The following is a 22,989-nucleotide window of genomic DNA, read 5'->3' as shown; positions in this document are numbered from 1 at the left end:
CCGTGATCCTGCTGCTGGTGGAATTGTTATGCCATTATTGTTGCTCAGCCTGTCGGGATGGGATTTTGCAAAGTATCAAGATGGCTTTGGCCTCACCCAAACAAGTGCCTCGTTTATAGAGCCGTCCAACTTTCTTCCTAGTGTTCACTTGTTTGCATGTTTTGAGTTAATGTCAGCGAGATTGCCCCAGTCTTCCTCGAATCCGATTGAGGAGTTTCAATCTGACGGATAGGCGTCTCCTCCGACAGCCTGATCAGAACAGTCGGGCTCGTTACTCGTCGTGAACCACAACGTCACGAACGGGTAGCTGCTGAATTTTCGGATGTCGAGTGTCGCATGTACGGGCGAGAGAAACAAAGCAGTTGTACAGAGTACCCTGTTTGACATTATTCGGCAACTGATTTCCGAATCCTCCGATCAAAGATCAACATGGATATGGGCTTGTCCCCAGAAAGACCACCGATCAAAATGATCAGCCCAACAAGGCTTGCTTGCTCTGCGATTCTCAATTTTCGGGTTTAGAGGTCTGTGAAGGAGACTGTGGCTGAGGAACTGTCCTCGATGATGGCTGCACAGCAACATGTCGAGACGTAAATAGTCAGTGTTCCGCACCCTGCAAGAGTCCAAACACCCTCAAGTTGTTAGCCTTTGTCCGTATTGACGACGAAAATGGCACAGATCAGACTCTTCAATCTATTCATCCACTGCGTGATCTTCTCTGGAGGTCTGACGTATGGCTTTGGGTTTGCCGGGTTCACAACCAGTATCGGACAGCCTTCCTTTTACAAGTATTTCAAACTCGATCGTAAGTGGACCCCCATTTACCCGTACCCATTTCTGTAGAGATGAAGCCATTAACGAAGAGAGCGATAGCGACGGACGAGTACACTTCGAGGTAATGTCCATCTCGCTCCTGGCTAGTTTGGGGTTGCTCGACTAATAAAGGCCACCTGCATAGTATCCTGGGAGCTGTCAATGCCCTGTTTTATGCAGGATGTGCGTTTGGCTCGATTGTGCAAGCATACCTGGCCGATTGGGTGGGTAGGAAAAGAGCCCTCATGATTGCAGCAATCGCGGCTTGCATCGGGGCAGCCCTTGGTGCTGGCTCGGTCAACGTTCCGATGCTCGTGACCTGTCGTTTGATCCACGGCTTTGGACTGGGCATGGACATCCCTCTGATCCCTCTCTTCCTCACCGAACTCGCCTCAGCCAGGCATCGGGGCTTCCTCTCGGGCCTCACCACGTTGAGTTTTGCCACCGGCTATGTCATGTATGCCATATACTCCTATAGCACCTGGGGACGGCTAGGACAAGAAAAGGGGACTGACACCATTATTGCTTGTAGCTGTGGGTGGATCGCGGTCGGTACCTACTTTGCCACGAATGAGACCTTCCAATGGAGGTTTCCGCTCGCCATTGCTTGCCTCCCACCATTGATCATGGTGGCGACTATACCATTCTTGCCTGGTCAGGACACAAATCCTTTGTTCATCCCCTCTCCCCCGGTTTTCTTTTTCCCCGACAAAGACTGACCTGTGTTGTCTGCAGAGAGCCCAAGATACTTGGCCTGGGTTGGGAAACACGATGAAGCCTGGAAAGTCATCTCCAAGATCCATTACGACCCTGAAGATGTGGGAGATGCTTCAGCCGCTCGAGCAGAGTACACCCAGATCGTCCGCCAGGTAGAATACGACAAGGAATCTAGCACATCAATGCTACAGATTTTCAAAAGGCCCACGTGGAGACGCAGAGCCTTCCTCGCAATGTTCATCTTGTAATCCTTCCTAAACCGTTTGCTAAGTTGATGCAATGAGGACTGATCTCTATGTGCTTCAGATTTGCCTCGCAGTCGACGGGGGTAAGAACCTTTCCGGAAATATTTCAAAGAATGACGTCTCACTGAGGTTTCAAAGGTTTTTGGCATTGCGAACTATCTGCCTATCATCGTGGGATCCATGGGAGAAACCGGAGTAATGCCCTTGGTCTTGTACGGTAAGAATGAGCGTCCTGCCAGAAGCATACCCTTCTCACACTGGCTGGTGTTGATCTGGTACAGGGGTATATACCACCACCGGGACCTTGATGGTCCTTGTAGTGATTTCTGTTCTTGATCGAGTCGGTCGCCGCACCATGTTCTGTAAGTACATAAGTACACTCCCCGGTTCTCATGACGGCGTTTCAAGTGAGTCAAAATAACGTTAGATATGCTAGTGATCGGTTTCCCGGGAATGGCCTTGTGTCTTCTCGCCGAGGCCGTACTACAGTGGAAATACCTGGGCACTACTAGCAGTGGTGGGAATGCCGCCTGCATCCTGTTCATTTTCGTATACATTGTCTTTTACCAGGGTGTCGATGCGCCCTCTTTTGTCTGGTACTGTCCCCTTCTCCTTTTCTGAGAATTCGAACGTCATTGCTGAAAGCCACATCAGGGCTGCCGAGATATTTCCCACCACTATACGAGCCAAGGGGATCGCTCTGGCGTTTTTCAGCTACTTTCTGGGTGCCATCACGTATACCACACCTGCTCCAACCGCACTGCGCAACATGTGTGTAGTATCAGTTATTTCCTCCTGATTGAACAGAGAGGCTGACAACAGCAACAGTGGATACCGCTTGTACTTCATCTACATGGCACTCTGTATCATCTCCACCGTCATCGTGTATTTCTTCGTCATGGAAACAAAGGGCAAACCGGTCGAAGAGTTGGGGGCACTATTTGGCGACAAAGTCGTGGTTCACCTCACCAGTGATGGCCATGGCATTGTCGAGGAGAAATTGATGGCCGAGGTGAAGGAAGACAAAGTCGAGGAGGTGAAGATTGACGTGACTACCGTGATCTAGGTTGACTCACCAAAACCCTGAGCCTTATGTACGATTTCTGGTGAAGTCGATATATCTGTTGATTTGTATCTCACATACATGAGACCTGCCATTTTGAATGCATCTGGTTTCCATTGCGGCCAAAAGCTCTCTGAAAGTAGTCCGTACCGAGTACATCTTGTTAGTTTGGACAGGGGACCCGCTTCTTGATCTCAACTCTGAACCCATTGGGGAACGAGATAGAAAAACACGAGCCAAACTGTCTCGTGGTTGTGAGCAAAGTTTGAGCCCAAGAGATCACGAGGTCTGGAAACAGTAGCAGAATATGCTAGATCAAAAAAATAGACCTACAGTGAGCCTAGAGCCAAGGACTGTACTGTAAACCAGGCAAGCCACCCAAGGAGTCCAAGGACCACCCCCCCTCGCCTCCCCTCCCCCGGAACCCCGCGTGAAAACAAGCGAGGGCGTCCAACCCCCCCAGGGAAGGGCAGCCAGTTCTACTCCCCATCATAATGGCCCCAGACATCTGGTTTTCCTTTGGGAGAGAGACAACGGCTAGTAATACGAGATCGAAGGGACTACAGATAGCGTATCCTTTCTCACAGTTCAAACTTGATAAACAACGCCATAATTATCTTATCTTCCCTCAAGTAACGCAACCATGTGTGCTCGCCCAAGCACTGATTCAAGCCCCGACTCATCCAGACGAAGAAGTGGTGGTCCGGCAAGAGGTCGACCACGGGCAACTTTGGCGTGTCTCACTTGTCGACTACGCAAGGTGAAGGTGAATTTTGTTTTGTCTTCTTACTTTTGCGGGATGTGCTTCATCGATCGCAAAATTGGCTGATCATTACTCTCATATGGATATATAGTGCGATTTTCAAACGGCCGAAGGAAACATTTGTTCTGCTTGTCGCTCATCAAACACCAGATGTGTGCTGAACCGAAAGGACGGCCGGCGGTGGTAGGTTTTTCCCTCTCTCTCCCTCTCCTCCAGAAGAAAAGCAGCCCGTGACTCCCAAGCTCACATCTCTCACGAAGTCGTGAGCCTCGCGAGGATATAACCGTCATAAAGTCACGTCTCGACATTCTGGAATCACTATTGAAACAAAACACCGATGCTGAGAGCGGCCACGACATAACATCGCGAACTCGGACTTCTGAGGATGATGGAACAACCTCATACGGCGAAACCAATGGCCACGGCATGGACAACGTACTTTCGTCCCTCAACCACCATGAACAACAACCATCATTCCCACCAGAGCTCTATTCACCATCGGAAATCCAACGGGTGACTGACACTCAACCTGATCATGAGATGTTCAGTGGCGACGTCGGCGGAGACGGCCTGGCCAGCACAACCTTCGAGGCAACGAACCTGAACGACGATGAAGGAGAGCCTCTTTCCTCAATATGGAACACTCTTGGTCTCCCACCCGTTGTATCTCATGAGCAGCAACACAGATCGTCTTCCACGAGTGCGCCGCCGCCTGACGTGCCGCCGCCGCGGCCCCTGTTCCACGCAGAGTCCGATCGGGCACAATTGGGCTTCTACGGCCCGACCTCCCAATGTTATCTTCAGTATCCATGCCATGGTCCGGATCTGGACGATCTGGAGATCGACCCGTCACCACCACCGCCCCTGTTGTTGAAGATTGATGCCGACTCTCCGAGCGCCAGGAAGGCCGTGCTCGAATCATACTGGAAATCCAACGAACTTTGGAGTAGTATCGTCGACAGATGTTTTTTCATCGCCCACAAAGCCGCCGGCCACGCGTCGCAATATTACTCCCAGGGGTTGGAGGATGCCATGCTGGCTTGCGGTTCTCGCAACAGCACTTCGAGTGCCATCAGAAAAGTCGGGAGGGAATATCTCCGACGGGCAAAGATGAACCTCCAAATCGAGATTGAGAATCCGACAGTTGCAGCCTTGCAAGGGTGTCTACTGGTGAGTAACTATGAGGCTGGAACGGGACAAAACAGGATCGGTTGGATGTTCATGGGTAAGGCCTACTCCGTCCCTTGTGTCCATGACTATTGTTGCTATCGCTTGCAAAGGCTGATTATGGGCCCAAACAAACACAGGAATGGCGGTTCGATTGCTCCTGGACTTGGGACTTCACGAAGACCGTTCGACTCTGGTGGAGAATGGAGCCATCTCGGTAGAGGAGTGGAGGTATCAGAAACGCCTCTTCCTGGGGACATTCCTCTATGACACCATTTGGGGGTGGTTCATAGGCCGCCCTAGAGGTGTCCCACTCCTCAGCGTCACCGTGGTAACTTCCACCAACACCGTCGACGATGGCGATCAGTCACACCTGTATGAATGGACCAGCCTTTGTTCCCAGATGGCTCGGGCCCAAGACATCATCAATGGGCCTCAGCCCCTTGACCCGAACACCATGGACCAATTGTACAGAATATACCTGGGATTGGAATCCGAATACGACAACTTGCCTACAGATCTGGCCTTGAGGGAGGGAGAAACCGTCACTCTGGAACCTTCAGCCTACACCCTCCACACACAGTATCTGGCGACTCAAATCATGTTGCTCCGTCCTCCAGGTCGACGAAACAACGGTCAAACGACGACGACACAGGCTGGAGACAATGATGATGCCACCGCCTTCCTACTACCGGGACTGACGTTGCCAGAGGTCTTGGGTCTTATCCGTCAAAAGGCAGTACGGATCGCCCGACTCGTTCAACTCCTCACTCAGATCCACGGGGTCGAATTGGTGGTACCCACAATCCTGGACAATGTATTTGTCGCGGCCTTGAGCCTGATCCGAAACGCCCTCCGCGATCCACTGGCTCTGGAAGAAGACGAGCAATGGCTACGCTTGTTCGCGAGGACCTTGGGCAGCGTCCAACGACATTACCACATGGCGTGCCGTATCCGAAAAGCTCTGACGAGCATCGTGGAAAACACGACCATGGAGGAGATCTTCAAGGTGAAAAGTCCGGGATCGGATTCAACATCAAGCCCACAGAGATTATTGGTGGGACAACAACGACAACAACAACACTTGCTACAAGGACAACAATGTCGGGAGTCACCTCCTTCGTCGATCGGCAACTATCTTTGGCCTATTGCGAGCAGTGGAGATGATGGTTTGTTGATGGACGACTTTCACAAAGATCCTCAATTGCCATCGGTGGTGGGCATGAATCCTGGCGGTGATTGTCTACCAAATCTGGCCTGGTTTAGCAAAGCCTAAGACTGGTTTGGGCGGAAGCCGGGGCAAAAATGACTTGAACGTGTGATTATCCTTGTTGGAAGTTTTGTTTCTTCTTAGGTGTAGGAGCAGGGTCTCGATGGGTTGATATCACACTCACAACCCCGTGACTTCAGCCAGAAACCCCGTGATCCTCGAGTACCGTAAACGGCAAAGTATCCATCGGTACGTGAACGAATTGCCTTGAACAACAGATGAGGTGTTGTGTCTTCGCTCTAATGAAAAAGCATACCTAGGACTAGCTTACCGTAAAATATATCCATGTCGAAGCTTAACGACCAACCATGAGGGTCTTTAAAGTGGTCTGCTACAATACCACCACCCTTGCACCTACTCTTTACAGTTAGTACCTACTCCACCGGGGCTTTTGGATCCACGTCATTGGCCGACTCCCGTCAACCACCATGTGGGAACGTGGTTGTTGATGGATCGATGGATGGGGATAAAAGCTACGGCCATAACGATATTGTCCACAGATGCAACCGTTGTTGAATGTGGACAGTTCGTCCATTCACAACCCAGAACCTATCTCACAACGATTGGCCATGGCTCGGACTTAGTATCGGTCAATGCGGCCGCAGTTGTTCTTTTGCTCTACAATACGGGGTACAAAAAGTTGGACGATGCCATCAAGGGACGAGATGTAACGCGGTCGGTTCTACCCAACCAGACAGTTTGTTGATAGACTTTTGATGAACTTTATCGACTCGTTTACCTACGTTCCAAAAGCACAGAATAAATACTTCGTCGTCTCATAAAACATGAACAAATTCAACAAGACCCCTACGGCCGATGAGGTATGTAGGGCTCTCTCGGATCATATACGAGGCAAGACAGGCAAGTATTAGGTTGTCCGACCTCGAAGCTGACCCTCCAAGGAAGTGGGCAAACAGCTGACGTTCGAATCTTTCGTTTCCCCCCCAGTTATCATCACGGGTACATCACCTGGAGGTTTGGGTGCCGAGACTGCCCGAGCCATCTGTCGAGAACACCCTGCCCTGGTGATCCTCGCCGGTCGTGACGTATCCAGGATACGGCGGACACAGTCTCTCATCACCGACGAGACGCCCGAGGTCAATGTCAGGATCCTCGAGATCGATTTGGGGTCACAACGAAGCGTCAGAAAGGCGGCACGAGAAATCAACGAGACTCGAGAAAAGATTGACGTTTTGATCAACAATGCCGGGGTCATGGCCTCGAACCCGTTCTCCACGTCCCCAGAAGGGATCGAAACTCAATTCGCCACGAACCACATTGGTCATTTCTTGTTCACCAACCTGATCATGCCGAAACTGCTCTTTCCAGGACCCGGCGGCGGTGGCAGGGTGATCAACGTGAGTTCCTCGGGACACAAGCGTGGACCCGTCAGGTTCGACGACCACAACTTTCAGAACGGAATCGTCTACGACAAGTGGAAGGCTTACGGTCAATCCAAAACCGCCAACATGCTCTTCTCGGTCTCACTGGCCGAGAAACTGGGCCCGAAGGGCTTGAGGTCTTACAGCCTCTACCCGGGCCGGATCTTGACGAATATCATCCAAAATATCACCGTCGATGAGATGAAGAGATTCGGTATGATTGTTTTTCTTTTCCTTCTTCGTTGTCTTTTCATAAACATTATCATCCCCTGGCCCTTCCCCCTTTTGATGCTGTCTGTGTGATACATGGGCAAGTCCCCTTGACGCCGACGCTGACATTCATCCTTGGTTTATCATAGGATGGCTCGACGAAAATGGCAACATGATACAAGACCCGATTCTCAAATGGAAGACGCTCGCTTCGGGACCTTCGACCCAGATTGTGGCCGCCTTTGATCCGTCAATTGAAGGTGCGTCGTGTGAAGATTCACGCCCCATGTTATCCTCGAAACTACCCGAGGCTGAAGCTAATGAAAAAACCTTTCACGCGTGTGTAAGCAGACTATAACGGATCGTACCTCGATGATTGTCAAATTGCAGACGATCATGCCGAACCTTATGCTCTCGACAAAGACGGCGCCGAGAGATTGTGGGCTTTGAGTGAGAAATTGGTCGGACAAACTTTCAATTATTAAATAGTACCTTACCAGGCACACGGGTGGGAGAAATTTGGAAAGAATCGAAATGATGCAATGCTTACCATTCGGCATTCCATACTCGTACAACAGAATGAACTCATCGCATTGTGATCAGTCCACCCATTCACTATTCCATATTTCTTGTGTACTCATGCTCAATGTCCTTTTCGCCAGCCTCGTTCATCCTCCAAACCATTTCATCCCAGGGAATAAACGTCATCGCCTTGGCAAAGTTCTGGCTGATTTCGTCTTGTGTTCCCGCTGTACTGTCTTGGTTCTGGTATCGATACTGATGATAGTAACCGCGACCACTTCCAGCATTCATGCCGAGTTTCTCACGGCGTCGCATCTCGGCATTCTTTTTCTGCTGCTGAACCGCAAGCCGTTTTGCAACTTCGTTCGCGTCATGGAGACCGACCAGCTTCCTCTTGGCGGGGTATTTGGCCACGAGAGATTCGACAAGTCGATACACCTGCCAATTGATGCTTCGGCCTGAGCCGTCATCTGCTGCTTCTCCTACTTCTTCTTCTTCCTCTTCACCATTCTGCACTCTCTCGTGCTTGCCTGCAAAGTCCTTCGCCGGCACAGTTTCAACGCTCCAACTGGTTGAGTTCACCAGCTCTGGTGGATGTTCGATTTGTGCACCAAGGTCCATTGCCATTGCAACGTCGAGAGGGGTCATTCCCGTTGCATTTTCCCAGTGGAGAAGCCCAGGCCTATACTCAACCAGGAACTGGACGAGCTTGAGAGATCCACGACGCACGAGGCTGTGAAGAGGATAATCACCGGCCCCGTCCATCTTCTCCAGGTCTTTGCCCAGTGAACAAGAAAGGATGATCCTCACACTCTCTTCCCATCCAGTCGGGGAATTGATACGCTTGAGATACAAAGCAATAGGAGTGAGTCCGCCGGGATCGGTTCCCGTGCATCGCTCAAGCAGTAACGATCCGACGAGACTCTGGTCAAGCATACCAAGGACCGATCGTAGTAAGGCGGGCTTGTCGAAATCAAAAGTGTCCAAGAGGCTGTGCAAGATGTTTCTCCCCTTTTCGTCTCTCGTGGCTTGATTCGCACCGGCGGCGATCAATTTCTTCGCGGCGTAGTACCGATGGGCCTGAAACGCAACGTGAAGTGGCGTGCTTCCATCCGCCGACCGGAGCTCCAAGGATTCTGGCATCTTTTCGAGAAGATAATCAAAAGTCGGCTGAGTACCATCCTTGTTTGGTGACGAAAGAATAGCCAAGTGTAGTGCGAGGCCGCTGTGTGTTCCAAGCCAAGTTGTCAATGATCCTGGAAGGCCACCTCTGGCTTGTGCCAATGCTCGAATGTGCTTGTCATCTCGGAAAGAATGTGCGAAGTCGAGGTAGCGGTGAAGGGGGGCGTCGGAGAGGAAGTACTCTGTAGACTCAAGGTTTCCTTGGAACGCTGCAACAAGGAGTGGAATGCCAAGATCGAATTCGGCCTTCTTGTGGTGGACGCCCTTTCGACTTGCGTCTGCCCAGTCTTGTCGCTTCTTACCATGCACGGTCAACCCTTGATAGTATTGTGGCTTTTCGTCGAGTTTGACCCCAGAGGTCTGGAACATCTTCTGCAAAGGCAAACCGTATCCAGTAGTACGGATCATCTCACTTACCATCTCGACCCTGCCCAGCCTGATAGCCATTTCAAAGTCAAGTTGATCAATAGTCATCACCTTCAAAGTGTCTTCATCATCCTTGTTAGCAGCTATTGCCGTGCCAGTCTTGATCAGAAACTTCAACAAAACCATGTCATTGGTGAATATTGCATATCGTACAAGACTGGCTCGGCGTCTGTTCTGGATCTCATCGAAGGCTCCATGAAACCAGGACCAGGATTGAGCTGAGAGGTTCCCACCTAGCCAGGGAGTCGGTCTGCGATAGGCGCCGAAGGCGTCGTTGACTCTTCGTTCGCCCATATCTTCAGCAAGAGCACGATCAACGTTGCACGTCCACTTCACCAGGGTCTCAGGGGAGATCCTCGACTTGACATTTTCTGCGAGAGCAACTGCATCATCAATAGTGAAGGTGTCATTCACCAGCTGCGCCAAGACTTTGACTTCACGGCTGTCTTGAGAACTCACACTCTCGCTGTAATCACTGTCATCGTCGTCGACTTCGGTAGCCTGGATGGTGTAGTGATAGTGTTCAGATTTCTTCTCGGGCTGATACTGAGCTGTGGCTATTTCAACGATCAGGGTCGCCAGGTCAAGATGTCCCCGCAGCACCGCAATGGAGAATGGAGTGAACGAGCGATAATCCGAGATCGCCACTGCAAGAGGCTGCGAGCCTTCCAAGCAGAGTGACCGAACAGTAGCGGCATCACCAGTCCAAGCCGCCTCAAAGAGCTTGATGTATTTGGCATTTTTCTCCGGTGTAAGATCAGCAACCCTGAATGAGATCTTTGTTTCATATGGCACATTTTTGAAGCTTGGTTCGGAATGGTAGGCATAAATATTTGGCCTCTGATTATTCTTCGAGTCCTCAACCTTGTGCAACTCGTGGAAGGATTTGCCGCCTTTGGCGACAAGTTTTTGTTCCAATTTCGTCAGCTTTGACAGAGTGTCTCTGATCGCAGCATCCTTCTCCTTACTTCCGTCTTCGGACTGTTTGGAAGCAGCGAGTTGCTTTTCGTATTCCTTTCGTTGATACTTTTCGGCGACCTTTGCCTCACGAAGATCATGATATGCCATCCAATATTGATAGGTCCCTTTGTCAAAAGCCAGATACTTTTCATCATTCCCTAATGATTTGGGTTTTTCCAATTCTGCTTCGGTTGCCGAGTGCAGAGATTTTTCCAGAGATTTGATTTTGTCCCGGACGAGATCCAGTAATGCCTTGGGCTCTCCTCTCCAGTATTGAGCGCCAAGGAACTGATAGGCAGAAGTGGGCAAGGTATTGACATCTTCTCCCATGTCAACTAGCTGGTCGACAAGATCTATCATTTCCATGTTGAGAGCAACAGTAATTGGTTGTTCCACGTGTTGTTGGAAGATTGATTGAATCTGCTCGGGGTCGTCTATTATACGTCCTGTGATGCCTCGTTTGAAAGCTTGGACAAATGTCTCCAAATCAACATGTGGATGCGCCCCAGCCTTTAGTAAAGTTTGAACAACTTCCATATTCCGGGCCCGAATGGCTGTGATGATAGGTGCCTTGACTGACGGGTGAGAGTACCATCCCGAAACGGCCAGGAAATTGCAAGCCTTCGAAAATGCCGTCGAGTCGGCGGCTTGTAGCGTCTCCAGAATCAGTGTTTTGGCGTGACTAACTGCGAAATGAAGAGCTGTGGTATGGCTCATGTCTGCCTGGACTGCACTTGCGCCATGGGAGATAAGACTCTTGACTGTTTCGTTGGCTCGTTGCAGGGGAAGTTCAAGGGCGAGTACAATTGTGAGGATTGCCGCACGTGCTGATTTTCTGTCATAGCTATCCAAGATCTTTACCGGCAAGAGAACGTCAGCACCATATTCGTCGATCAATAAATCGATCATATGAGTGTGGCCAGCCAGGATAGCGAGGTGAAGGGGAGACAGAGGACTGTCCCAGGCAAGCACGTCAATGTCAAAGATATCTGGCTCATCTTTGTTTTCTGCCATGGCATCTGGCGTATCCTCGCCGCCACGGACCTTGACGAAGGATCCTTCGGTCATGTCTTCGTCTTCGTCTTCGTCATCCTCGTCTTCGTCCATGTCTTCATCAGACTCGAACGAATTAGTGCTTTCGCTGTCTGGCTGCGCTGGTTGCTCATCTGCGGCTTTAGATGCTGCGGCTCTGCGCTGTTTCTTCCTAGCCTCTTCCTTTTGTGATTCTTCTTCCTCATTGGCTGAACTCTTCTCTAGAATATCTTTGACCATTCGAGTATCACCGCGATGAGCTGCAATATGCAAAGCTGTCATGCCATTGTACAACCTGGAAACAAGACGGGCACCATGTTCAATAAGACAATGGACTATCTCGGGAGTTGAACACATAGTAGCCAAATGCAAAGGTGTCCGGCCTGTATGGTCACGCCGATTCACGTCGACCACTTCGGGAGAGGAGAACCAGTCCCTGACAGCTTCTAGATCTTGGTCGACGATAGCTTGGCAGAGTCTTGTGGTGTTGCCAACATATGCCATTTCGGTCCAATCATCATCAGTGATTGGATTGAAGCTGCCAATAGCCTGTCTTCCAGGGTCGTCTTTGAGGAATGTAAGATCCCCAGCGATATAGATCTTGCTCTCCTCTTCATAGGCTGCGAGATCTGCATCTGTTGTTGGCTGAGGACAGAAGCCGCAACAGTCATGAATCACATCATTGACAAAGCCGAAGAATGCTGGATGGCGATGCAACTTTGTCTCGCGGTCCTTCGGTCTGTTCCACTCGGCATTCAGCAAGAGGTCCTTTGTGAAAAGAAGCTTTTCGATCTTTTTGGCGTTGTATCGTGGACCATATGGGATCCCTACGGTGTGGTAGTTAGACACTTCGTCTTCTTCCACCCACTCGGCCACGTCATCTGGCTGGGCGTCTTTGATGTTTCCTGGCAGTTCATGCCGAAAGCGCTTTTGCCATGGCAATGGGGGGCGGCCTCTTTCCTCTCGACGTTGGGCAAGGTAGGTATCTCGATCGTTCGGGTGCGGGAGCTTCTCCAGGACAAGAACTCGTGCTAGACCTTGGACTCTTGTGAATGACCGTTCAAATATTGTGGGATCGATTCGAGTCCGGTCGATCGCCGGCCAGTACACTTCGAAGCCACGGTGAGAATACTTTGAGAGCCGATTCTCGTACGATGGGGATCTTCTGGTCAAATCGATTGTGTTGATTTGGGTCATGAATGCTGCCAGTGCTCTCGGAGAGGCCCAGACTTGTTCGCCGTCGTAGGCTACACACGAGCAGTCGACATCGAATCCAGTGAGGATCTCAGAGACGCTTTTGTACAAGCGGAGCACAATTTGCACATGGCGAGTCGGGTACTCCGAGACAATGGTGATGGCATTCTTCGTGCGGATCGTAGTAGTCTCGGCGAGGATGCTATCGCGAATTTTGGTCTCGATCTGTTTGATCTTTTCAATGGCCTGATCCTCATTCAACCCATAAAGGAAGATGTCAACGTCAGAGGCAGGTGCGAGGTCTTCATGGTAGTATGATCGAAGGGCTCTCTGGGGTTGATGTTAGATTCTAGCTCCCCAAAAGTGCTCTCGATTTACCTTGGACTCGTTATGAGGTGCATCCACCGGTAGCAAAGACGTAACGACAGCGCTTCCGGCAACGACCACATTGCTCCAGTCCAGGTCAACCAACGCTGACTCCGAGAAAACATTGAAGTTGGTTTTGAACTCCTTGAGCGATTGCACAGTAGCCAGAGAGTCGTGCTTTCTCCGGAGCTCATCGGGAAGGGATAGCAAATACTTCTCTTGTCCGGCTGCTGACTCTTGGCTGAGGTCTCTTGCTCGTATGGTGAGGGGTGCACTGTCAAAAACGGGAACGAGATGATTGGCAGTTGCAGCAGGGTCAGTAGGGAATTGTGCGTAGACTTCTCTGAGCTTGCTTTCGAAAGCTTTGAATGGTTCGACTGCTTTTGCAACACCAGCTTGGGAATTTGGATGCTGGTTGACATAGTCAATGAATTCGGGAATCGAGACTGGAATATCAGGAAGCTCCATGATGTTTTCCTGGTTGTTGTAAGAGCTGCTGGATAATCAGTAGAAGTGTTAGGGAAGTGTTATGATGTGTCCGGTCAGTGTTCTGAGGTGAGTATGCGTTGTTAAATACCCATTGGCCCCTTATCGACCAAGGACAAAGGTGAGAAAAGAGGGCAAGGAATGGTGTAGGCAGCTGCTGGCAGCCTGAGACGAGCGTGGCACTTCTGCAGGCAGCTCATTCATTCATTATCGATCAGACGGCGCAGTGGTTTTTCTCTTGAGGGATTCTCTGGATCAACCACATTTGCGAGCGGAATTGAGAGTCACAGATCGTCGAGCTTCCCCCTTGTACTCCTCCTTGCTCCTTTGTGCTAAAGGTGGAGACGGATGCCTAGACTGCCTAAAGACGCAGGCCACGGCAAGCCTTGGTTGGACTCACTAGGAAAGTGCTGCATCGCCAATCAACGGCAGAGCTTCTTACCAAGACATGGGCCACTGCGACGGGCTCATCTGATGGCTTCTCGAGATTGGTACATGTTTCAGAAAAGGAATCTCTGTGGCTGAACTCAGGAAGCGTTTGATTGAAATTGTTTTCTATTTGGTCCTGAATCATGAGAATTCTCACTCACAAGCTTGAAACACCACGCGCGACAACGCTCAAAGGTCCACCGTAGCAAGACTTACGGTACAACATATAACCCATTTTCCTTGGCTCAAGACCTCGCTCCCTTTCTCTTGTCCTACGTGGCTCGCCGCTCACATCGAGAATCATGATCGCTTAATGAGAGAATCTGTTCCTGTTCCATAGTCTTTATCAGGTTATCAACATGTGGAACCGCGAGATACTGATTCGATACGTACTCTTTTTCATTGTCTGCAGAGGTATCCAAAATGACGCTAACCCAATATGGCAATCCCACGGGGTAATTGGCTGAAATTTTGAGCCTTGCGAACGATGATTAAATATCAAAAGTCGACAAATCCCACATGTACAAGTAGTCCATAACCTCACCACGTTTCTTTTAGAATCTGAAAAGTCTAGGGTCTATAAACCTCGAGGCCTCTCTTCTTTTTCGAGGCTATGGTCCTACTGCTCCGATCGGCAAGATTTGCTTGTACAGCCACGACACGACCGAGACCAAGGCCATCCTTTCGATCAACACCTCGCACTTTTGTCGTTAGTGCTCATCGCCTCTGGTCTTCGCAGAAACTCTCCCCGCCGTCACCCATCCTGACCAAAATGGCCAACGACCACATCCTCACGCTGTCCTGTTCGGACAAACCGGGCATCATCCACGCGGTGACGGGCATCTTTGCCCAAAACAGCCTGAACATCTTGGACCTGCAACAATTCAGTGACCGCGACTCGGAGAGATTCTTCATGAGGGTACACTTTGGCCCCGCGGAGACGACGGACCACCTCACGCGGGAATTCGACGCCCTCTCCACGACCTTCAGCGAAATGGACTATGCCTTGAGGCCGGTCTCGCAGAAGCCCCAGGTCCTCATCATGGTTTCCAAGATCGGCCACTGCCTCAACGACCTCCTGTTTCGACAAAAGACGGGCCAACTACCCATCGACGTCCCCCTGATCGTTTCCAACCACCCGGACTTTGAACCCCTGGCGAAGTCCTACGGCGTCGCTTTCCACCACCTCCCCGTGACCAAGGACACCAAGCAGCGACAGGAGTCCCAGATCCTCGACCTCATCCACGCCCACAACATCGACCTCGTCGTGTTGGCCCGGTACATGCAGGTCCTCTCCCCGAAGCTCTGCGAGGTCATGTCCGGCAAGATCGTCAACATCCACCACAGCTTCCTGCCGTCCTTCAAGGGCGCCAAGCCCTACCACCAGGCCTACGACCGCGGGGTCAAGATCATCGGAGCCACCGCCCACTTCGTCACCGCCGACCTCGACGAGGGCCCCATCATCGAGCAGCGAGTCGCCCGCGTCGACCACAGCATGACACCCAAAGAACTCGTCGACGAGGGGAGCAACGTTGAATCCCAGGTCTTGGCCGCCGCCGTCAAATGGGTGGCGGAACAGAGGGTCTTTCTCAATGGGCACAAGACGGTGGTCTTTAATTGATTTTATTGGTCTTTTGAACGAGCAAGTCATCTGAGTAAACTCGCTAGACCAAGGCAAAGATAAAAGCACGAATTTCTTTGTTAGTATATTTGTAGGTAGTTTCACGAAAAAGACTAGACGTACAAAGGACATGGGCATCACGATCGATTTCTCGTTTTTACTGTACACTCCTAGTGTACCCATTACTATGTACAGGAACTTGAGTGAATATATAAACAACGGGGCGGAAAAGCCACCTCAAAGACTCAAGGACTGAAACCCAAAACAGCAAACAAGTCAGCAGCCATAGAAATATCTACTTCAGAATCTTCAGTTGAATCTCTCTGCTCTACTATCAACATTTAGTCAAGTATGTTACTTGTCTGAAACATACCTATGTAGGTAGGGACCTAGGTAATTTGCTAGTTCTCCTTGATCTTCTTCAACAATCACGCACAAAACCCAAAATAACCTTCCCTTGATGACTTGTCATTCAATCCGTCTATCATACAAGCCGGCGATAGCACTGGTCCTTAATGGTGGGGTATCATAATGTCGTATTGTCATGTCCAAAAAGGACAAGATGAAAAAGTCTTTGCGAAGACTTTTCTCTCCGTAGGTATTCCTTACAACGTTCCTCTCTTAATCAATTCCCCGTCGATACTCGTTAGTAGATCCTGGTCCACTTCATTGATCTCGGGAGATCTTTGCCGCCTGCTCAGCTCCGTCCTGGTGGCTTGTGGGGTTTGATTGGACGTTGTGATTGCTTCAGTACGTGCTGCTCGCGTCTACGCATCCAGACTCCGGGCGGTCGTTTGTACGTCATGGTTGCCACCTTTGACTCTTCTCTTAAAAGGCTTCGCGGATACCAACCGCGGATGATGCTGAGACTCGAAGTGAACCCGTAGTTACTTTCAAAATCAAGTCGTTTGGCTGTCCCATTCCACTCAACGTGACTGTCTCTGGTACATCCCCATAGGACATAGCTCTCCAGGTCCAATTCCTTTGCTTCTATGCCCCCGCCAAACCGAGATTTCAATTCAATCGTGGTCGTCAACGTTAACGTGAATTTCAGATTGATGACCATTTCACCTTTGCCCAAGTCGATCACCCGTCGAGATTGTCGCGAGTTGACGAGGCCCAAAATGTTGTCGATCTAACTTGAATCATTGGTCTCGGCGGTGCCAGTCTCTGCAGATGTTTTCTCATGATCGTCATCGTTCTTCTCTTGTCCCGTGCCGGTCGGCTCCTAACCACCAGCAGATAGACAATCCGCAAGTACATTCTGCAGTCCAACGCGCTCATCTTCCCCGGCACCTTCCCATCCATAGTTGTCATTAGCACCATCCAGGTCCATGCCGTCCTCCAGCTTATCAAGGATGTGACCCGTGATGTGCCCATTCTCCTTTCCACTTCCGATGGACATTTCTTGCAGCTTGGCCTGCCATTCCTCATAGTCGTAGCCGGCGCTTGCATTTCCAATTGTCCAATCCACAAGAGGCATCTGGTTCCACGGAATCGGCCCGGTAGCTCTCGCGAGTTGTAAATCCGGCATTCCAATAGGGCGTCTCGAGTATGCAGCAGCCGCCTCGCAGGGTAATAATTCATCATCCCTTGTCCTCGACAACTTGCCCATCTTGACTTCCGTCTCTTCTCGATCGATCGCTCTTTTATAGCGGGAAGTCAAAATACCACCGTTTGCACTATTCTCGTCGTAACGTGGGCCGTTACTCCTAACCCGGTCAAAGACTTCACCAATCATACTCTTGATGTAATTTTCGGCCGATATAGCCACATACTCGGCACACTGAAGACTGCATCCGCTTGCAACACCCTCCTCATAACACAGCGGGACGATGCGGGCATGTATCGTGTTTGGGTCCGGGAATTCTAGCGTCTCCGCGAACAAGGGCTGCATGTACCGTTTTCGTATTTCCATCTCCCAGTTTGTCTTGGTTATACCGCCGGCCACAGTCCCGCCCGCGGAAACGTTCTCAGGAGCTTGGATTCGGCCTGTCATATATGACTCTTCGTACTGATTTCGTTTCGCTGCTGCAGATGCGGCCTCCTCCTCCTTGTCATTCGTAGCAGCCTTGAGGCGCCGCCTATCCCTGGCCGGGAGGGACATGACCTCGCTCTTCAGACGTTGCTCTCCAACATCGCTCGTGACTGCGGGCTTGTTCGCGGTGGCGAGCGCGGACTTGTCGGTAGTAGCGCTGACCCATGCTGCGAGCCCTGGCTCCGGTGGATCGCGGGATGCGTTGCACAGCACGGCAAGGATGAGTGAATTATGTGCGTGTTCCGTCTGGGGAGAGGTGTAGATGAAGGCGTCGCAAACATCACCAAACTCGCGGGCATTAAGTTCACCTATTACAGCAGGTCAGTGTCGCTGTAAAATTTCATGCTAGGGAATTTCCCGCTTGCGTACCCCGTATGAATCTTGTCAGCGTCTCGTAGTATGTTTCCCAGTCATGTCCTATTAACGACTTGAGTTCGGCGTAGAGGGGCTCAAGATCGACTCGAGGGTAATTTGGCGAGGGTTTCGAGGATTTGGAGGAGGAGCCGGGAGGCGCTTTCGCGTTACTCGTCGCTGATGTGATGGTATCAGATCGCGCGAGTGCCGCTGGGTTGAATGTCTCGTCGAACGTGGCCATCTCGGAGTGGTGCGTAATGGATGTAAAGGATTCACGGCGAGCGCTTTCGGGGCGCGACGCAGGACGAGATTCTGCGCATCCAGGAAGACGGCGACGTACCAGAATCAGGCGTTCATAGTGTGTGAAGAGGACAGAAGGAGGCTTGCGGTGGTGGCCAAGTTGAAGTGGCAGTTGGTGGCAGTCGAAATGGAGTCGCAGTCGGCAGAAGGTGGAGTCTCTCGAATAGTCGACCTACAACACAGATCAGATTCAGATCAGATCCCATTTCACGGTTACAACTTCCCTAGTGGTACGAACCACATACTATATTGTTCAGCAAAACCCTGGCAGTCTTATTGTACATGGTTGAACCAGAAGACAAAGAAAGCAAACTGGATCAACGCGCATTTGGCAATCAATCAGTCTGCGCCTGGACACAAAGGACGCTGCATTCAGAGCCTCATGATCGTAATCCATTTCTACCATCAGACGCCCAGGTTGTTTCAGGGATGTTCTAACCTAACCTAAACTATCTGGACCTTCCACTTCTTCACTGTAGCATCTGCGCCAGTGCTGTAAACTGCATCACCGAGCCAAACAAGACCATTAACCCCTTCTTTGTGAGCGTTGGTCTCCTTCACTCGTTTCCCGGGCTCTCTGAGGCTCCAAGCAAATATGTTGGTGTCAAGACTTCCTGAGACAGCACCTGTACCCTCTGGATTCCATGCGATGCATGTGATTTTGCCTGTATGAGCACTCCAACGGTCTATCACAAGATCAAGGTTTGCCGTGCCTGTCACAAGACCTGTAACTCCACTACTTATCTTGTAAACATAGATCTTGCCAGCTGCTGTGCCGACAGCGACCATGGAACCATCCTGAGAAAAGGATATTGCTGTCAAAGGAGCGGCGGAGACTTTTTCGACAACTGCGGTCTGTTTTGGTGCCTTCCCAGGTGTCACAGAAAACAACCGCAAGCTCGAATCCTCAGAACCGATGGCAACCGTGCTTCCAGATGACGAGAGAGATGTCGGTGTGGACTTGAGCGGAAGCTCTCCGTCTTCTTCGCCGTCTCTGTACACAATTACACTCTCCAGCTGAGCAACAACGACCAATGAATCCGAGGTGCAGGTCAAGGCTTTTGGCTGTGAAGATAATTGAGTCGCCTTCCCAGTAAAGGTCTTTGCGCCGGCATCGACGGTCCTGAGCGAGTCATCCCAACCCACTGAGAAAATTTGAGGGTGCTTGCCAGTGGACGTTGCAGCAAGCCCAGAAATAATATTCGTATGTCCATCACCTTCGATGGTTTCTGCAGTTCCGTTTGCAGGTTCCCATGCACAAAGACGACCTTCGTAACTTCCCGTCCACAGCGTTTCACTGCCGGCCTCGCCTAAGGAGGTGAGTGCTGTGATATTCTTCTGATGTCCAGAGAGAACCTTCGTCGGTTTACTCGAATTTGTGTTCAGATAGTTAAGGTCTCCGCTAAGCGATAGCGAAATGATCAAGCCATCTGCCCTGCCCGAAGGCCATACCACGCCAACTTGCTGATCTGGAATAGCAATGCCATCGCCAAAAGTCCATGTGTGCGTTACTTTCCCTGCCTCTACGTCCCAAGTCTTGACGGTACGGTCGCCGGAGCACGTGACGAAATTCTTCGAATCCTTCGACCATGAAACACCAAAGATACTGCCCTTGTGCCCCTCTGAGCTGTCGACAATCTCCGTCTTCGCCTCTCCTGTTTTGCCATCGTACAGATAGATCTTCTTATCACCACCAACGCTGAGTAGATGACTTCCATCGGGTGAGAAAGCCACGCCATATATGAAATTAGTATGGTTGCCTCTGCCTGGAATATCGTTGAACTTGAAAGGTGCTCCGTGGTAGAAGACCAGGTTCTTATCGTCACCGGCTGTTGCGGCTCTCAATGGCCGTTGCTGTCGAATACTAACTGCGTTGACCTGCGCAGAGTGCCCGCTGATTTCTCCTACCGTGTTGCCTGAATCCGCAGTCACGCAGTGTCCGTAACGTTGTTTTCCGTCGCCAACAGCTATTATGCGTTGACTGTCGCCGTCCCAGGCAATATCATTGATCCTCCCAGATATAATGGCATATTCTCCTTTTGTGGCCCCTGAACCATTCGGTGAACAGTCCCACACCCTGACAATTCCTGAAGCATCGCCTGAAGCGCAGTAGAAACCGGATGGTGCAAATCGGGCGACTGTTGTTGCGGCTGTGTGTTGCGTATACTGTGTAGATATGGCAGGATCGTCGATCGACCTCAGGAAGATTGACTTGTTCGAGGCGTAGGCTATTCGTTCGCCTTTTGAGTCTGCAGACAGCGGGGTAGGTTGCCCTCTCGTAGTCGTAGGTAAGGCGGCAAATATGCCATCTTCTTCTAATCAGTCTAGTTGTTGATCGAGGAGCGGATACTAACCAGCAATAAGAGACATTTCGCCGCATCTAGTAGGGCAAGGGCAACGAGTTAGCAAGGGCTTTGACTCTTGTATGAGGTGGGAGCAAGTGGTTGAATGCGAAACGATGTTCGATGCGTTGACACGAGGCTGACAAGGCTGTAGTCGGGGCGGAAAGCGGGCACTTTGCCAGTCTCGCAAAACGGGGACCAAGTGCGTCAATAGAGTAATTACTAGTAGTGCGGTTCCTCCGCGTGGATTTTTCCCTTGTGATATTCAGTGAGATGGTCGCTTTAATTCTATCGCTAAATTTGTACATAGGAATGCTAGTAGACATGGCTCTGACCAATTTCGGAGCCACTCTGCGTTCCCAAATAGTTACAACTATGGTACACCGTACTCGTACAGATAATCTCTTTTGAGCTCATTTTGCCGTTCTCCCGACTCAAAAGAACTCTTTGTATCTTTGGCCGCAAGATCAACACATTCAAGTGTTTCTGGAGATGGTCTGCCTGCTCTTGGCATCTTCCCTGCGCTCCGTATAGCTTGTATATGTTCGGTCTCAAGTGCAGCGGTTCTGCTAGCAGACTCTTCCCGCCTCTTCTCGGTGCATTTAGTTGTATCGGTGTGTTTTCGTTGTGGGATTGGTGTATTCCTGTCGTGCCTAATGGCTGTATTAACCAACTTTCCGCTTTTGTAATTGGGCCTTCAATATTTCAGGATGTCTGTGGACCGAGGGCATTAAACCTAGTGATATCGCCCGTCGGATAGCCTTTGCGATTTTTCTTTGATTGACTGGTCGCAAGCCGGTAGAGCTGGAGTGTCGAATTCGACCCATCTCGGTCATGTATTCAGACATGATTGCAAAGTTCTGAATCAACATGAGTCAACGGAATTACATGCTCAAGGTGGTCCACAAACCTTGTACAAGCTCAGGGGATTCACCGATAGGGCGTCAAAGACATCAGTCGTAGGCCGCGTTCGTTGCTTCCACTTTCGAGCTTCGGCACCACTCAAATCGTGAGGAGCGTAAACATCGCCAACTTTCCAGGTTCGCGTCATTTGTCTCGACAATGCTAGGCTCTCCTGTGCCTTTTGGTCATCTTTGCTGTGTACAGCGAGCCGCGTTGCACTTCTCGTAGGTATCACTGTACCAAGTTAGCGAACCGACTAATATTTCCAAGCAATTTCTCTGAACACATACGAGTAAAGGACTGTCGCAGTGGCTGCGGCTTTGCCAGCCGTAGCTCTAGCCCCAAGTTGGAGCCCAATCGCAGGGACATGGCGCTTGCTTTTCGTCTATAGCTCGTTGTCGAAGTAGGTAATGTCGGCGAGATACAGACTGGGAGCAGGTCAAGGTTGCTTTGGGTTGGAGGAAGATACTGTAAAACGGCAAGAAAAAAGCGCGCGGACCACCCTCATCCCGGCGAAAAAGAGACGCTGCCTTATAATTTTGTGATCGTGAGCTCCTCAGCGCCCTACATTTTTGATCGTCGACCTATTTAATTCCACTCAACGGATTCTTTATATCATCATTGGGAGCGCTCTTACAGCAAGAGCGTCAATTACATCCTAGTCATATCATATAATCGTTCCTTACATGGCTCCGTGTATTCTCCCTCAGGTGGCCCATAGCCTTAGAACCTGACCTCCCTCATTTCCCCCTTCTGCCTCTGTACATCAAACTCAATCCACCTGCCCACTCCACTCCCTCTAGAACTTGCTCGACTCATGCCCAATTCATCCACAATGCGTCCTGGATTCATGACATGGCAGCCTTCGTAAGTGATTGTGAACCCGGGCATTTCTGCGTCTGCAAGCACCAGTGCTGTTGGTAGAGGATATAATGACAAAGCGCCGGCATGATCCCAGAAAACCGGGCGAATTGAATGTGCGAATGGTGCGAGATGAGCCTGGTCAAGTACGGTCTTGATCAGTTTGCGCGCAGCCTGCGTCGAGTGTGCCGTATTTGAATGAGCCTTTTTCTCGACGGGACCAGGAACATGAGAGGTCGCCTCGTGTACGCGCTTGTCGAGAGTATCGCTCATTCCTGTAACATCCTCCTCATGACCGTCATCACGCTCTTCGCCCAACTCAGTATTAACATCATCGTCTTCT

At 50.6% G+C, this 22,989-nt stretch overlaps 7 protein-coding genes across 7 annotated transcripts; 3 read left to right on the top strand and 4 right to left on the bottom strand.

Annotated features, from left to right (window-relative positions):
• Window positions 1–669: 669 nt before the first annotated feature.
• On the top strand, window positions 670–2,841 carry PV06_07249 (uncharacterized protein; the record flags this gene model as incomplete). The annotated part of the gene is made up of 10 exons (XM_016408455.1): window positions 670–805; window positions 946–1,270; window positions 1,346–1,467; window positions 1,549–1,774; window positions 1,837–1,858; window positions 1,914–1,992; window positions 2,057–2,137; window positions 2,212–2,371; window positions 2,430–2,546; window positions 2,604–2,841. 10 exons carry the CDS (start codon window positions 670–672, stop codon window positions 2,839–2,841), a joined length of 1,506 nt encoding a protein of 501 aa, XP_016261935.1.
• Window positions 2,842–4,027: 1,186 nt separating this feature from the next.
• PV06_07248 (uncharacterized protein) lies at window positions 4,028–6,044 on the top strand (the record flags this gene model as incomplete). The annotated part of the gene is made up of 2 exons (XM_016408454.1): window positions 4,028–4,826; window positions 4,909–6,044. 2 exons carry the CDS (start codon window positions 4,028–4,030, stop codon window positions 6,042–6,044), a joined length of 1,935 nt encoding a protein of 644 aa, XP_016261934.1.
• A 2,099-nt stretch (window positions 6,045–8,143) lies between these two features.
• PV06_07247 (uncharacterized protein) lies at window positions 8,144–13,780 on the bottom strand (the record flags this gene model as incomplete). Its single annotated transcript, XM_016408453.1, has 2 exons — window positions 8,144–13,276; window positions 13,325–13,780. The coding sequence occupies 2 exons, from the start codon at window positions 13,778–13,780 to the stop codon at window positions 8,246–8,248; spliced, it is 5,487 nt and encodes a 1,828-aa protein (XP_016261933.1). The 3' UTR covers window positions 8,144–8,245.
• A 961-nt stretch (window positions 13,781–14,741) lies between these two features.
• On the top strand, window positions 14,742–15,848 carry PV06_07246 (formyltetrahydrofolate deformylase; the record flags this gene model as incomplete). Its single annotated transcript, XM_016408452.1, has 1 exon — window positions 14,742–15,848. Exon 1 carries the CDS (start codon window positions 14,841–14,843, stop codon window positions 15,846–15,848), a length of 1,008 nt encoding a protein of 335 aa, XP_016261932.1. The 5' UTR covers window positions 14,742–14,840.
• A 238-nt stretch (window positions 15,849–16,086) lies between these two features.
• PV06_07245 (uncharacterized protein) lies at window positions 16,087–18,634 on the bottom strand. Its single transcript, XM_016408451.1, has 2 exons — window positions 18,256–18,634; window positions 16,087–18,194 (listed from the first exon to the last, which is right to left on the bottom strand). Exons 1-2 carry the CDS (start codon window positions 18,479–18,481, stop codon window positions 17,077–17,079), a joined length of 1,344 nt encoding a protein of 447 aa, XP_016261931.1. The 5' UTR covers window positions 18,482–18,634; the 3' UTR covers window positions 16,087–17,076.
• A 178-nt stretch (window positions 18,635–18,812) lies between these two features.
• On the bottom strand, window positions 18,813–21,012 carry PV06_07244 (uncharacterized protein). Its single transcript, XM_016408450.1, has 2 exons — window positions 20,895–21,012; window positions 18,813–20,849 (listed from the first exon to the last, which is right to left on the bottom strand). Exons 1-2 carry the CDS (start codon window positions 20,908–20,910, stop codon window positions 18,985–18,987), a joined length of 1,881 nt encoding a protein of 626 aa, XP_016261930.1. The 5' UTR covers window positions 20,911–21,012; the 3' UTR covers window positions 18,813–18,984.
• Window positions 21,013–21,150: 138 nt separating this feature from the next.
• Window positions 21,151–22,197, bottom strand: PV06_07243 (ribosomal protein S18). Its single transcript, XM_016408449.1, has 3 exons — window positions 22,076–22,197; window positions 21,793–22,019; window positions 21,151–21,742 (listed from the first exon to the last, which is right to left on the bottom strand). The coding sequence occupies exons 1-3, from the start codon at window positions 22,152–22,154 to the stop codon at window positions 21,548–21,550; spliced, it is 501 nt and encodes a 166-aa protein (XP_016261929.1). The 5' UTR covers window positions 22,155–22,197; the 3' UTR covers window positions 21,151–21,547.
• Window positions 22,198–22,989: the final 792 nt, after the last annotated feature.

This window comes from Exophiala oligosperma (genome assembly GCF_000835515.1).
Source record: "Exophiala oligosperma strain CBS 72588 unplaced genomic scaffold supercont1.6, whole genome shotgun sequence".
In the NCBI taxonomy this organism is placed as follows: domain Eukaryota; kingdom Fungi; phylum Ascomycota; class Eurotiomycetes; order Chaetothyriales; family Herpotrichiellaceae; genus Exophiala; species Exophiala oligosperma.
Note: the sequence above shows the minus strand (reverse complement) of the source record. Positions and strands in the feature narration are given on the sequence as shown.

What these genes read in the sequence shown, in the direction of transcription:
- PV06_07243 (XM_016408449.1), bottom strand. Translation starts at nt 22,154, where the DNA reads ATGTCCCTGCGATTGGGCTCCAACTTGGGGCTAGAGCTACGGCTGGCA. An exon ending in ACTGCGACAGTCCTTTACTC is followed by an intron (nt 22,020 to 22,075) that starts GTATGTGTTCAG and finishes AACTTGGTACAG; the next exon opens with TGATACCTACGAGAAGTGCA. An exon ending in ATCCCCTGAGCTTGTACAAG is followed by an intron (nt 21,743 to 21,792) that starts GTTTGTGGACCA and finishes ATGTTGATTCAG; the next exon opens with AACTTTGCAATCATGTCTGA.
- PV06_07245 (XM_016408451.1), bottom strand. Translation starts at nt 18,481, where the DNA reads ATGGCCACGTTCGACGAGACATTCAACCCAGCGGCACTCGCGCGATCT. An exon ending in GCTGACAAGATTCATACGGG is followed by an intron (nt 18,195 to 18,255) that starts GTACGCAAGCGG and finishes CTGCTGTAATAG; the next exon opens with GTGAACTTAATGCCCGCGAG.